General features: G+C 41.1%; 1 protein-coding gene across 3 annotated transcripts in view; it reads left to right on the forward strand.

Moving 5' to 3' along the window:
• RAPGEF4 (Rap guanine nucleotide exchange factor 4) overlaps positions 1-15318 on the forward strand; it is a 325014-nt gene that overhangs the window by 36562 nt on the left and 273134 nt on the right. For all 3 annotated transcript variants that reach the window (XM_069733157.1, XM_069733158.1, XM_069733156.1), the window contains exon 4: positions 8711-8857. In XM_069733157.1, the coding sequence (XP_069589258.1) occupies positions 8711-8857 (147 nt within the window). The remainder of the gene's footprint in view (positions 1-8710; positions 8858-15318) is intronic.

Genomic DNA, 15318 nt, shown 5'->3' on the forward strand with positions numbered 1-15318 from the left:
TTGCATTTTTCCCCTCAATTTTTGTTTGTGTTTTTCCCATTTGTTTTTTTGTGATTTTGGTGCAAATTCGAAGAGTTTTTTAATGTAGGTTTTTTGCTAGTACAGAAAAGCTTTGATTCTGCTCTTAAGAACTGCACATTTTACATACATTTTTACAGGCTCCCCATAGAAGCTAATAGAGAAAAAATGCATGAAAAAACACACGGCCCTATGGCGTCTCTAAAAGCACAGTGCAACATACAGTGTATGAGTTCTCATGAAATCTCATCCACTTTGCTTGGACATTTAAATAAACGCAATATTTGTGCTACATGGGAAAATTACCTGTTTTGTAATCTTGAGTGATGAAGTGGCCTCTCTCCTCCACAAGGTGGCGACACATGCTCAGTTTCTTTTGCTGTTTTATGTTTCTTGTCTTACCAGACCAGAATGATTGCAGTTATTGCATGATATAGAATGAACTGTACGTTAACATTGTTTTCCTTTTTCCAGTTATCTCATTATGGTATTTCAACATTGCTTTATACTTTATAAACCATTTACTTTCATGTAGGTTTTTCTGTTGTTTTTGTTGTCTTTTTTTTTTTTTTTTTCTACTTCACATTTTTTTTAAACATTCAGCAACATTTGACCTATATACAGACAGTGAGAAACTGAGTGACTTGTAATATAGAACTGTAAGTTGGCTTTATAGGAATGGCGACCTTACAAAGAAAGTGATAAATTAGGAAAGACATTTTCATGTATATGTACAGCTCAGGCAAAAATTAAGAGACCACTGCAACATTTTTAGTTTGTCTGATTTTTCTCTTTATAGGTATATTTTTGAGTAAAATGTAAGTTGCTCTTTTATTCTATAAACTTCTGACAACACGTCTCCGAAGTTCCAAGCAGTAAATTTTGTATTTATTACAAAGAAAGTGATACGTTAGGAAAGACATTTCATGTATATATACAGCTCTGGCAAAAATTAAGAGACCACTGCAACATTTTCAGTTTGTATGATTTATTTCTTTATAGGTATATTTTTGAGTAAAATGTAAATTGCTCTTTTATTCTATAAACTACTGACAACATGTCTCCAAAGTTCCAAGCAATACATTTTGTATTTATTTTCTGAAAATGAGAAATGGTCAAAATAACAAAAAACTGCATTGATTGCATACCTCAAATAATGCAAATAAACCAAGTTCATTTAGAAACAACAATACTAATGTTTGAACTGAGGAAGAGTTCAGAAATCAATATTTTGTGGAATAACCATGATTTTTAATCACAGCGTTCATGCGTCTTGGCATGCTTTCCACCAGTCTTTCACACTGCTTTTGGGTGACCTTATGCCACTCCTGGTACAAAACTTTAAGCAGTTCTTCTTTGTTTGATGGCTTGTGACTATCCATCTTCCTCTTGATTACATTCCAGAGGTTTTCAATGGGGTTCAGGTCTGGAGATTGGGCTGCCCATGACAGGAATTTGATGTGGTGGTCCTTCATCCACACCTAGATTGACCTAGCTCTGTGGCATGGCACACTGTCCTGCTGGAAAAACCAGTCCTCAGAGTTGGGGAACATTGCCTGAACAGAAGGAATCAACTGTTTTCCAGGATAACCTTGCATGCGGATTGATTTATACGTCCTTCGCAAAGATTAACCTGCCCAACTCCAGCCTTAAAAGGTTCTTCTAAACAGCTGCCTAACACTCTGAAAATGAAAATAGTGTAGGCCCACAAAGCAGGAGAAGGCTATAAGATGATAGCAAATCCTTTTCAAGTTGCCATTTCCTCAGTTTAAAATGTAATTAAGAAATGGCAGTTAGCAGGAACAGTGTAGGTCAAGATAAGGTCTGGAAGACTAAAGGTACCTTCACACATAACGATATCGTTAACGATATCGTTGCTTTTTGTGACGTAGCAACGATATCGTTAAGGAAATCGTTCTGTGTGACAGCGACCAACGATCAGGCCCCTGCTGGGAGATCGTTGGTCGCTGAGGAAAGTCCAGAACTTTATTTCGTCGCTGGACTCCCTGCAGACATCGCTGGATCGGCGTGTGTGACACCGATCCAGCGATGTCTTCACTGGTAACCAGAGTAAACATCGGGTTACTAAGCACAGGGCCGCGCTTAGTAACCCGATGTTTACCCTGGTTACCAGCGTAAAAGTAAAAAAAACAAACACTACATACTTACCTACCGCTGTCTGTCCCCGGCGCTCTGCTTCTCTGCACTCCTCCTGCACTGGCTGTGAGCGTCGGTCAGCTGGAAAGCAGAGCGGTGACGTCACCGCTCTGCTTTCCGGCCGCTGTGCTCACAGTCAGTGCAGGAGGAGTGCAGAGAAGCAGAGCGCCGGGGACAGACAGCGGTAGGTAAGTATGTAGTGTTTGTTTTTTTTACTTTTACGCTGGTAACCAGGGTAAACATCGGGTTACTAAGCGCGACCCTGCGCTTAGTAACCCGATGTTTACCCTGGTTACCGGGGACCTCGGGATCGTTGGTCGCTGGAGAACTGTCTGTGTGACAGCTCTCCAGCGACCAAACAGCGACGCTGCAGCGATCGACATCGTTGTCGGTATCGCTGCAGCGTCGCTGAGTGTGAAGGTACCTTAAGCAAAATTTCAGTGAGAACTGCTTGTAGGATTGTTTGAGAGGCAAATCAGAACCCCCGTATGTTAAGTGTGCAGCGGCGCTATTGTAGATGCATAGATTAAGCAGCAAGTAGAGCCCTAAACCACATAGAGAAAGTACTGATAGTGCAAAAGGAAAAGACACACCGTACTTGCGCTAGAAAAAGTGCATAAATTATACACCCATATGGTATGATGTAGTTACCTGATATGTCGAAGTCAACACTAAAGATTTGGCGCTAATTACATGTGAGGAAGAGTGTCAATCTGAACAGGGGTCTAGAAGCAAAAAGGAGGGGTATAGTTAGTATGGCTTAAAAGTCAAAATAAATACATAAAAGCGCTTCTCGAGGGTGTTCTCTATATATGTAGAGAGTAGTGGGGGCTACAATATAAAGATGAGTACTAAAGGAGAGAGAACATGCCCCCTGACTAAAAGAAAAAATATATATAAATATATGTATATCCACATACAGTGGAACACCCTTGTAACTGGACGTGCAAACTAGACTGAAGCAGTGCAGTACCTATTCCAAGGTGCTGATGTAGCTTAATCCAAAAAAGTGCTGAAAGAAACTTTGCTGCTGATAAAACGGAGCTTTAGTATACTTATCAAAAAAGAAAAAAAAGAGCATGAACCGCACATCCCAAAATCATACGTTGATCTAAAGCCGCTAGGCAAAAATTAATATAACTGAATATGAGGTTTTCAGTTTAACATTCTGATCAGACTGTATGAAGCCCACTGCCCCTTCACGGCAAACCTCGTAGTGGGTCCTAACGCCCTAACGGAACGGAGCCGTGCGGCGCCCACCGCCACAGCGGCCATGCACCAGCAGGGCGGACGGCCTGTTGCCCCACAGCACCCATGCTGCAAGACTGAGTCCCCAAGACTCCAGACCGCGCCGCTCCACCAGCACAAAGCCACAGCAACAATGGCCGCCACACAGCACCAACACCAAAATGAAAGGAGCACTTAAACTCACCTTCCTCCAGCTCTTCAGTGAGAGCCAAAATGGGCTAGACCCTTTACTTTGCAGTCTCCTGCTAATTAAAATCACCTAAGCCAAATGGGAGGAGTGCTGGTCCAAGAAGAAGACTAGAACATGCTTTGCAAAAAAGAAAAAAAAGAGCATGAACCGCACATCCCAAAATCATACGTTGATCTAAAGCCGCTAGGCAAAAATTAATATAACTGAATATGAGGTTTTCAGTTTAACATTCTGATCAGACTGTATGAAGCCCACTGCCCCTTCACGGCAAACCTCGTAGTGGGTCCTAACGCCCTAACGGAGCGGAGCCGTGCGGCGCCCACCGCCACAGCGGCCATGCACCAGCAGGGCGGACGGCCTTTTGCCCCACAGCACCCATGCTGCAAGACTGAGTCCCCAAGACTCCAGACCGCGCCGCCCCACCAGCACAAAGCCACAGCAACAATGGCCGCCAATGGCTGGTAGGGCGGCGCGGTCTGGAGTCTTGGGGACTCAGTCTTGCAGCATGGGTGCTGTGGGCAACAGGCCGTCCGCCCTGCTGGTGCATGGCCGCTGTGGCGATGGGCGCCGCACGGCTCCACTCTGTTAGGGCGATAGGACCCACTACGAGGTTTGCCGTGAAGGGGCAGTGGGCTTCATACAGTCTGATCAGAATGTTAAACTGAAAACCTCATATTCAGTTATATTAATTTTTGCCTAGCGGCTTTAGATCAACGTATAATTTTGGGATGTGCGGTTCATGCTCTTTTTTTTCTTTCTTTTTTGCAAAGCATGTTTTAGTATACTTATCTTCACTTGCTCAGTTGGAGTCTGGTATATGTATCCTAAGTGCGCTGTCCCGGCTGGTGACAGCTGCTTGTGTAACAGGAAGTAGGGCGATCAGTACGCGGTGCTTAGATTTCCTGTAGCTGGCAGGACCTGCGATACGTTCGGGTCACGTGACTCGCAAGCCACGTGGTGCCCCTGTTACTAGTACGGAACACTGGAAGCCACAAAACCAACCAACGCGTTTCAGAATAGCGCGGATTCCTTCATCAGGGTTCAGTCCTCAGAGTTGGGGAACATTGCCTGAGCAGAAGGAATCTACTGTTTTCCAGGATAACCTTGTATGCGGCTTGATTTATACGTCCTTCGCAAAGATTAACCTGCCCAACTCCAGCCTTCAAAGGTTCTTCTAAACAGCTGCCTAACACTCTGAAAATGAAAATAGTGTAGGCCCACAAAGCAGGAGAAGGCTATAAGATGATAGCAAATCCTTTTCAAGTTGCCATTTCCTCAGTTTAAAATGTAATTAAGAAATGTCAGTTAGCAGGAACAGTGTAGGTCAAGATAAGGTCTGGAAGACTAAGCAAAATTTCAGTGAGAACTGCTTGTAGGATTGTTTGAGAGGCAAATCAGAACCCCCGTATGACTGCAAAAGACCTTCAGAAAGATTTAGCAGACTCTGGAGTTGTGGTATATTGTTCCACTGTTCAGAGACACCTGCACAAATATGGACTTCATGGAAGAGTCATCAGAAGAAAACCTCTACTGTGTCCTCACCAAAAAATTGACAGAAGTATACAGAAGAACATCTAAACAAGCCTGATGCATTTTGGAAACAATCCTGTGTACTGATGAGGTTAAAATAGAACTCTTTGGCCACAATGATCAAAGTTATGGGTGGAGAAAAAAGGGCTCAGAATTTCAGGAAAAGAACATCTCAGCAACCATTATGCTAGGGGGTGGATCAATCATGCTTCGGGGTTGTGTTGCAGCCAATGGCATGAGGAACATTTTACGGGTAGAGGGAAGAATCAATTAAATGGTATTGCAACAAATTCTTATTGCAAGCACAACACCATCTGTAAAATTTGACGTTGAAAAAAGGATGGCTTCTATAAATGGATAATGATCCCAAACTACCTCAAAAGGCGCAAGCTGAAGGTTTTTCAATGGCCCTCACAGTCCCCTGATCTGAAGATCATTGAAAATCTGTTGCTGAATCCCAAAATAGCAGTGCATGCAAGAGGACCCAGAACAGAACGGGAAGAATTTTCCAAGGAACAATGCATGAAAATCCCTCAAACAAGAATTGAAAGACTCTTGTCTGGCTACAAAAAGTGTTTACAAGCTTTGATACTTCCAAAGCCGGTGCTACTTGGTACTAACCATGTTGGGCGCCCAAACTTTTGCGTCTGTGCTTGTTTCTTTTTGTAATTTAAAAAATGAAAATAGATATATATTTTTTGCATAAAATACAATAGAAATATATTATCTTTAACTTTAGGCCTTTTAGAGAACATTTAACCATCTTCAAATTGTTTAGCTGTTCACAATAACAGTAATTTTCACCAGGGGTGCCCAAACTTTTACATGACACTGTATATAAATATATACACCAAAAGAAGTGGAACCAAATATTAAGATGAGGGTGCCATCAATTTTGTGTATATATATCTACTATATAATTGTCTAATGGTCACTTCCGTATTTCTGTCTGTCCTTCTGTCTGTCTGTCACAGATATTCATTGGTCGCGGCCTCTGTCTGTCATGGAAATCCAAGTCGCTGATTGGTCGTGGCAAAACGCCCACGACCATTGCCACGACCAATCAGCGGCGGGAACAGTCTGGCGGCAAAATGGCCGCTCCTCCCTCCCCGGAGTCAGTACCCGCTCCATACTCCCCTCCAGTCAGCCCTCACACAGGGTTAATGCCAGCGTTACCGGAGAGCGGTGTAACACACTCCATTAACGCAGCTATTAACCCTGTGTGACCAACTTTTTACTATTGATGCTGCATATGCAGCATCAATAGTAAAAATATCTAATGTTACAAATAATAATAATAAAAAAGAATGTTATTCTCACCCTCCGACGTCGCGCCCTGTTCTCGGCAGTGCAAGCGGCAGGTACCGGTGCCAAGGATGCTATGCAAGAAGGATATGCCATGACGTCACGGTCATGTGACCGTGACGTCATCACAGGTCTTGCGCTCATACCAACCCTGGGACCGGAAGCTGCCGCGTGCACCGCACACAGGCAACAGGACTACAAGGGGCCCTCGGAAGGTGAGTATATGTTTATTTTTTATTTTTAAGTCTTTTTTAACCTGTTACATACGCGGCTGGGCAATATACTATGTGGCTGGGCAATATAGTACGTGACTGGGCAATATACTATGTGGCTGGGCAATATACTACGTGGCTGGGCAATATACTACGTGGCTGGGCAATATACTACGTGGCTGGGCAATATACTACGTGGCTGGGCAATATACTATGTGGCTGGGCAATATACTATGTGGCTGGGCAATATACTACGTGGCTGGGCAATATACTACATGGTTGGGCAGTATAGTACGTGACTGGGCAATGTACTATGTAGCTGGGCAATATACTATGTAGCTGGGCAATATACTATGTGGCTGGGCAACATACTACGTCACTGGGCAATATAGTACGTAGCTGGGCAATATAGTACGTGACTGGGCAATATACTTGGTAGCTGGGCAATACACTACGTGGCTGGGCAATATACTACGTGGTTGGGCAATATACTACGTGGACATGCATATTCTAGAATACCCGATGCGTTAGAATCGGACCACCATCTAGTATGTGTGTGTATATATATATATATATATATATATATATATATATACACATATACATATACATATATATACATACTAGATGGTGGTCCGATTCTAACGCATCAGGTATTCTAGAATATATATGTATATACAGTATATATATTATAGTAAAAAGTTAAATTAAGTTTGATAAAGCTTTAAAAATATTACCTTTTTATTAAAGATTAAAAAATACATTAGCAAAGATATTCAGCCATAAAATGCATATATTGTATTGCTAAATATAAATTTATGGAATAAAACCATAAAAAGAATGATGCTAAAAATACAAGTTTTCTTATGACTCAGTTGGTTGAAAAGTAAAACAAAATATGGCTTATGAATATGGAAATCCAAAATAGGACAGACCTTGTTGGTCCCAGAAGAACTGCCATCCAGCTGAAAAGGGACATTATGTAAAACCATTATGATCTGATCTCTACCAGTTAGGTGCTGTATGTAATAATGACTAGCTGAGATGAAGGACAAGTCTCTTCTCACAATACTCCTTCTGGGTGTTGTGTTCAGCTGGATGCCAGGTACAGTATACAGCAACCCATACAATGACTGAGGTGAGGAACGATATAATGGAACTAGAGCGAGTACAAAGGAGGGCAACAAAATTAATAAAGGGGATGGGGGAACTACAATACCCAGAGAGATTAGCAAAATTAGGATTATTTAGTCTAGAAAAAAGACGACTGAGGGGCGATCTAATAACCATGTATAAGTATATAAGGGGACAATACAAATATCTCTCCGAGGATCTGTTTATACCAAGGAAGGTGACGGGCACAATGGAGCATTCTCTGCTTCTGGAGGAGAGAAGGTTTTTCCACCAACATAAAAGAGGATTCTTTACTGTTAGGGCAGTGAGAATCTGGAATTGCTTGCCTGAGGAGGTGGTGATGGCGAACTCAGTCGAGGGGTTCAAGAGAGGCCTGGATGTCTTCCTGGAGCAGAACAATATTGTATCTTACAGTTATTAGCTTCTTTAGAAGGACGTAGATCTGGGGATTTATTCTGACGGAATATAGGCTGAACTGGATGGACAAATGTCTTTTTTCGGCCTCGCTAACGTTAATGTTACCATGTGATTGGAAAGTTAAAAAAATTTGGTTTAGGAATATGTAAACCCATAATGAGCCAGACCTTGTGGGGTAAACCCCCCCTTTACAGCTCCCAGTAGGACTGGCATCCACCTGGAAAGGACTTTTTTGGAAGATCATTATGATCTGTTCTCTGCCAGTTAGATGCTTTGTGTAATAATAACTAGCTGAGATGAAGGACAGGTCTCATCTCACAATACTCCTAGGTGTCGTGTTCAGCCAGGTATCGCATACAGCAACCCCACAATGTGCTTCCAAGTTGCCCTGCCTAGTTTTAAGCCTTTTGCTATTGCCATCATTTGATGCCAAGTGTCTTTGGGCTCTTGGCACTTCATCACAGACTGTTTGGATAATTACTTTCCACTTTTGCTCTAGGATGCAGTCATCATATGTACGCTGGGAGTCGGCACTGCTTTTGGAGAGTCAATACTGGATAACACACCCCGACATGCCACCATTGTTACAAGGGAGAACAGTGAACTCTTACGGATCGAACAGAAGGACTTTAAAGCTCTGTGGGAGGTAGGCATTGCTTAAACTCGGCGGTGCGACTCTTTCTATATATCTGCTGCTATATTGACATGTCATCATTGACGAGGTTTACTGACATTCACCAAAGGTAAAACACATTACAGAATTATGCAAATGCATTTGACGATTTCCATATTGCGATGTTTTTTTCAAGGGTATATATATTTATAATGTGGCATATGAGAACTGTAAATAACAAATGGAGATGCAGAAAGCAACAGTTGCGGGAGGATGTCAGATCGCAGTGCACAAAGCGTTTTTTTTTTTCTGTTTCAGCTGTGGAGACATATGTAATGCTTGGAAATGGATTCTATTTGGGTAAAGTGTCTGTCGTTTCATATGCGACTGGCAGACGTGTGATTTGATAAGGATCTGATGTCCAGAATCTCCAAATGTAAAGAAACAAAACATAGAATGTTCCAATCCTGCAGCATTCCAACACGTGGTGGGCGCTAATTTTACTGAAAGGCTTTTAAAGTTGTCCTCTAATGATAGGAAAGGGAATAACGTATTGATCACTGAGGACCACCAGGATGGAAGTCTGCAGAGCCCCAACTGAATGGATTGAAGGTCGAGCATGTGCGCCTCCACGTTATTCTTTCTCTATCGGCCCGCTGGAGATGGTTGCGCGCTGTATTCCGATGGTGCACATGCTCTTGCTCCGCTTCATTCAGACAGGACTTTGCAGAGACCCGTTTTTATGATCGATCAGGTCTGATCTCCCATAACTTTTGATAAGCAAAAAAGACAAGATTAAGTCCTGCACAGAGTTTTTAAAAAATGATGTACCGTATATGCGAATGGTTCCAATAAACTCCATGATTCAGCATGTTGCCCATCTTAAAATCAGACAACACATGGTTTTTGAGTTCCCAATTTTTGGCGCTACTATCAGGCAGCTATGATTGGTCAATTTTCTATACTACATGGGTGGCTCATTGGTTATTTACTTCTAGGGGGGGCCCCTCCAAAGGTGACATGCTGCAAGAAATGCAGACCTGTCCGCGGGTATCTTGTTTCTGTTCTCATGTATATAACTTGGCCGCCTCACTCGGTCTCAATTCAGACTATTCACATTTCTCTTAATAGCAGTGAAGCAAACGATAGTCCAAGTTTACCAGATCGTTGTTTATCCATATTTCCTTTTTTCCCAGCATACAGACATAATAATTGATCGGGATTATAATTCTACCATCACCTAGTCTCCATTATTATCCAGTCTGAGTCATACCGCAGCTGAGTATTTACAAATCTTCTAGAGAAACCAATGGGAAAAATGCATATAACCTCTTGCCATCACTAGAGCGTGCTGCTTTAAAAAAAAAAAAAAAGCACGGACCCCAAAAATGCACCAAGAGTAAAAGCTCCACAAATAGCTGCACTGTTTGTCTTGAATTTTATATTTCCATTCTAGCTTCGAGTTTACATCTGGGTACAGCTTTTTTTTTTTAAATACTCAGCTAAAAGTGCAACAAAAATGGCAAAAAAAAACAAAAAAACTTTAATTAGTGTTTTGTTTGAATTTGGCGGTGTGGTGGAATTTGGTGAGTAAATTAGATCTTCATAAGGCTAGATACAGATCAGCGTATTCTGTGATTCGACAAAACATTGGATCGTTTTCGGACCAATGTTAGCCTATGGTGCCGTGCACATTTCAGATTTTTTTTTCTTCGGACAGGGACTGTACGAGGAAAAAAAATGTCTGCATGCATGAGTTTGATCCTATAGTCGGATCACACTCTGACATGTAAGTCCATAGGAAACCTCAGCCTGCACCTGGATAACATCTGAGCACAGTCCAACTTCCGCGCACTGACAGAATGGAGAAGATGGAGACCTCTGCCTTCTGCCTTTTCTTATCCACTGTGCGCGAAATCCTCTTCCTACATCTTCATCCTGTACCAAAGCTTCTGCTGCCGAGTAGGCCTCTGACTCAACAACACACGTTGTGACTTTATGGCATTCCAGTGTGCGTTGCCCAAAGACTAGTCACTGCCTTGGCTTGGCTGCCGGATGTCTACCTGGCACTGGGAGCCTTGGCAAAAAGTGAAGATGCATAAGCAGCGAGGTTTTCATTTTTTCCCTATTTTTCTTGCCTTCTGAATTGCACAAAGTGAATCACATAAAAAACCCTCAAATCCAATTTTTTTTTAAAATATTCGGAACAAAATCATTTTGGCTTAAACCAATTTTCTCATTTCCAACTCTTAATTCTTATGATCTAATGCAACTCCCATTGTGGCTAACACTCCAATCCCAGTCTTATTTTATTGTAAACTGGGTTTATTGGAAAAAAAAAAGGAGCATGTAAGCAGATGTGGAGGGCAAAATATGTGCCGTAAGCAGGATTGGGTGAAAATCCTTACTAAAGAGATCGCCAGTGAGAAGCTTTCACATCACTCATGCGCGTTAATTCGAGATGTGCAGCTAGTGGGCTTGTATGAAGTAAATAATTTATACATGATTGGACAGCTCATCGGCCTGTAACAAGGTTCTGTAACCAGGCTCCACTTTCAAGACCTAAACCGAAGCTCGAAAGCAGCTGAAAGGCATAATGGAGTTGTCCTGGCATCTCAGGTCAGAGACTGCTAAAACATTCATACGATGAGTGGACAGTTTACCATTGGACGTATTTCGGAATTACAATTCATTTTGACGTATATCTACTGGGAGGTCGGCGAAATTCTTTCTCTTTTTACATGACATGTCTTGTGGGGTCACCTATGGACAAAAAAAACAAAGGTTCTGAGGGAAGCAGGCGAAATGTGAGCGTTAACTCCTTTTTGACGCGCTGCGCTGTAAAATGTAGGGCAAGAAACACAGCCTGGCGTAGTGTGTTATTTCTGGAGTGGCCTTGGCAGCAACTGTCTAGAAATATCTCGTCAAAAGGATGCTGACAGACAGAAAAAGATGCATTAAGTTGGAGTATACTGGTTTACTCTAAAGAATTACGCGCTAAAGAGACTGAATGCCGAGTATTACCAGCGACATTGGATTTTAAAGAAATATGGAAGCATTGTGGCTCCAATCTAATTTTAATTTATATCAGTTACTATTTAAGATGTGGAATTCGTCCTTAAGTTGGGGCTGGGCTTAATAGTAGGAAAATAAGCCGTTGTTTTAGTTGTAACTTGGCTTTAAGACCCTTTTTCCTAAATGGTTATCATCATGGATTCCCGACATCTTGATCTCATTTGATGCATAATGTGCAAAAATAGGAAACTAGCAAATTACTATATTTGAAAACTATGTCGTCTTGCTCCCCCCCCAAAAAAAAAACCTCCCAAATGACAGCCATTAGGTGTCTCCCATCTAATTTGCTGCATTGACAGCACATGAAACATCGGCGGCTCTGATCTGCATAAAGATTATTACTACCAGTCAGAGCTCTGTGGCTCCCACCCTGTCAATGACATTGTGAGTCCACAGCTGTGACCGGTGGGAAAAAGTTTACCTCCGGTCACAGGTGTCGGCTGATGGGACTATTACTACCGGCCAGTCCGTGCACTTCTCATTTTTTGGATTTTTTGCAGTAATTTCTTTGCCTGTCCCATTCATCTGAATACGGCTTGCTGAACTCCACATGTTTCAAAAGGGGACAACTCAATTTAGAATAAACCTCAGAATCTCCCTGTGGCATTGTTTTGTATTTTTTTATGACACTGAAATATTTTATTATAATCTAAAAAAAAAAGGCATTAAAACTAAAGTAGAAACTGAACTGTAATTAAAAATAGAAAAAAAAACAATTTGGTCCCAAAATGCGTCGTAATAAGTTTGGTCGTCCTTCATGAATATTATGTCATCTGATTTTTTTTTTTTGTGCCTTCCAAGACTGAATATTGTATCCAAGGCAGCTCCCTTTCAGAAATCAAAGTAGAAACCACTTTTTATACTACAGAGACCTAGCGTCTGAGCAGTCTGTTTCCTTCCTTACTGTACACAGAAGTCTGAGCACTCATGTCACGAAGAACGTTAAATTTAGAATTCTTTAGCAGTGTTTGCTGAACTTCCCTTTCAAGTATGACTTGACTTTTAAAATATGCTATGTATGTGAGAAATAAAAATTTTGGAGGTCAAATAGTCACCTGTTCTTCCAGAGTAATGATTTTGCTATCATCTATAAAAAATTGGGAAGATTAATGACGCTAAGTACTTCACAATTGTGGTATAATTTATGAAAAAAATGCAGTAATTCTGGAATTATATTTTTTATTAGAGGGAACCTGTCACTAGAGGGCTGTCACTTGCTCAAACAAATCCCTGAGCTCCCCTAATTCTCAAGCTTTTTTCCATTTTGGTATGCGTTGCTCCATTGCAGAGATATTCACATTTGTTGCTTTTGGAGCACAGTATGTGAAATCTCTGCTTGCAGACCAACTGGATGTTTCTTCAGAGTGTTCTCAGGGGCGTGTGCTTTCGACTTCCCCTTCCATATACTGCCAATCACGGCTTCTGAGACTGCTGAGCTCTGATTGACAGTATATGTGAGGTGGGGACGAGTGTACACTCCAGAGAGGACTCTAAAGAAACATCCAGTTGAACTACAAGCAGAAATTTCACATACTGTTCTCCAAAAGCAACAAATGTGAATATCTCTGCAATGGAGCGATGCAAAGCAAAATGTAAAAGAGACAGAATCACAAAGGAATCACAAACTTTTTTGAATAAGTGATAAGTCCTCTTCAAATAGTCTTTTATCTATTGACTTACTAATTCAGCTGAGAGGGAAATGCGGAGGTTTTTGCTAGATCTTTCTGCATTGGAACTTCATTTTTTTCTCCCTTAGAAATTGGATCACTCCTTCATAATGTAGGCACAATAGATAAATTAATCCTGAACCTTTGAAGATATCTAATTAATTCACAGTCAATCAAAAAGTTATTTTTCCTTTTTGAAGGTAGCTTTACTTAAAATTTAATTTTTTTTTTATCTGCAAAGAATTTCTTTTACAATCTGTATTCAGCTCCAAAATGCGTTGGCTCCAATGTAGTTATCAATTTATCACTGGTGAATTATACTAGACGGTGCGCAGACACTTGCTAATATAGACCATGAATATATCTAATTATTTTAAAAAGATTGAGATTAGAAACTGTGAGTTTACCAGCTGATTCAATGCCCTGGGGGGATTTCTAGATTGCTTAAGTTTTGTCTTGACTTTCCCAAGAAAACTAGGAATAATTATCGCCATCTATTTAATGTGGATAGTGAAGAGCCCTTCTCTGTTAATGAGGAGCTCAGAGAGTGTTGATGGGATTATACGTCCCATTATACGTCCCACACTAGAGCTGTTATATTGTTATAAGTTTCATTATAAACAGGATCTTGGCAATTTTAACCACAATTTTTCAGAAATTTTTATATATTGTAGAATATGAAGTATTACAGTCAGTGAAGCTCTAGTTATCCTATGTGAGTACACCCATTTTTCCATTTTGAACAATTAGTGTCCACCTCCAAAAAACAAACATTTTGCACATTAGTAAAACTTCTTTATTAAATGGGAAAACATTTTGTCAAAAACACAAAAAGAAAATAGTAAAAAAAAACTCTATAAGCATAATTTTACTGGCTTTGTGCCGCTGATCAAGTGGTGGTTATATTGTTTTACAGAATTAAAATCTTCGGAGAGAATAGTATTATAAATTTTTGTAAAGCACCCTTGACGCTTGAGCAGCTCAGAGCAATGCGATCTCTTCCCAGTTTGCTTGCTTTCTGGTTTCTGGTAGGGTGGACTCTCCTTGAGATACAGTTCTGGGGAGTAGTAGAACTATAGTTTTAACAGAATTATAAAGCCCAGCATAACTTTTGCTATAACACATTTAGGGCATTTGAACAAGTACTAAGCTCTGGACAGAGAGCTGTGATTAGGAGACCTGTTGTGGAAGCAGCTGGACTGTTGAGTTATAACTGAATGTTTTCAGAAGATGAGAAGGAGGTGAGCAGATAATTGCTAATATAGAAATCAATGGACAGCAGAGAAGTGACTGGGATGTTAAGAGTTAACCCCTCTCCTGCAATGTAACTACTGTGCACTTGGCCAGGTTTTATAGGCCAAGCTCAATGGGAGCAAGCTGTACACTATATAAGATAAAAGCTCTCATTGCAAAGAGAATGATGGCAGAGAGAAAAAAACATGCTGTTTAGCTAATTATAGGAATGTTCAGGTTAAACACAACTCGTGACTTCAGACTTGTGAATCCTTAGAGTTCACACAGTGCGCACTTCCAGGATTCACTTCTATTGAGCGAGGCCATGTACATCTCGTCGGAATGTGGCCGTGAGTATGCATATTGCATACTTGTGGTCAGGCAACTGCCTGGTCTGGGCGCATTGTGCACACTGTGAGGATTCACAAGTCTGCAGTGACAAAGAGTGACTGTAGACTACAGCCTCAAGCCTGGACAATCCCTTTACAGTAATTTAAAAAATGTATAACTCTCCTTTAA

The sequence above is a fragment of the Ranitomeya imitator genome, chromosome 7 (assembly GCF_032444005.1).
Source record: "Ranitomeya imitator isolate aRanImi1 chromosome 7, aRanImi1.pri, whole genome shotgun sequence".
Classification (NCBI taxonomy): Eukaryota; Metazoa; Chordata; class Amphibia; order Anura; family Dendrobatidae; genus Ranitomeya; species Ranitomeya imitator.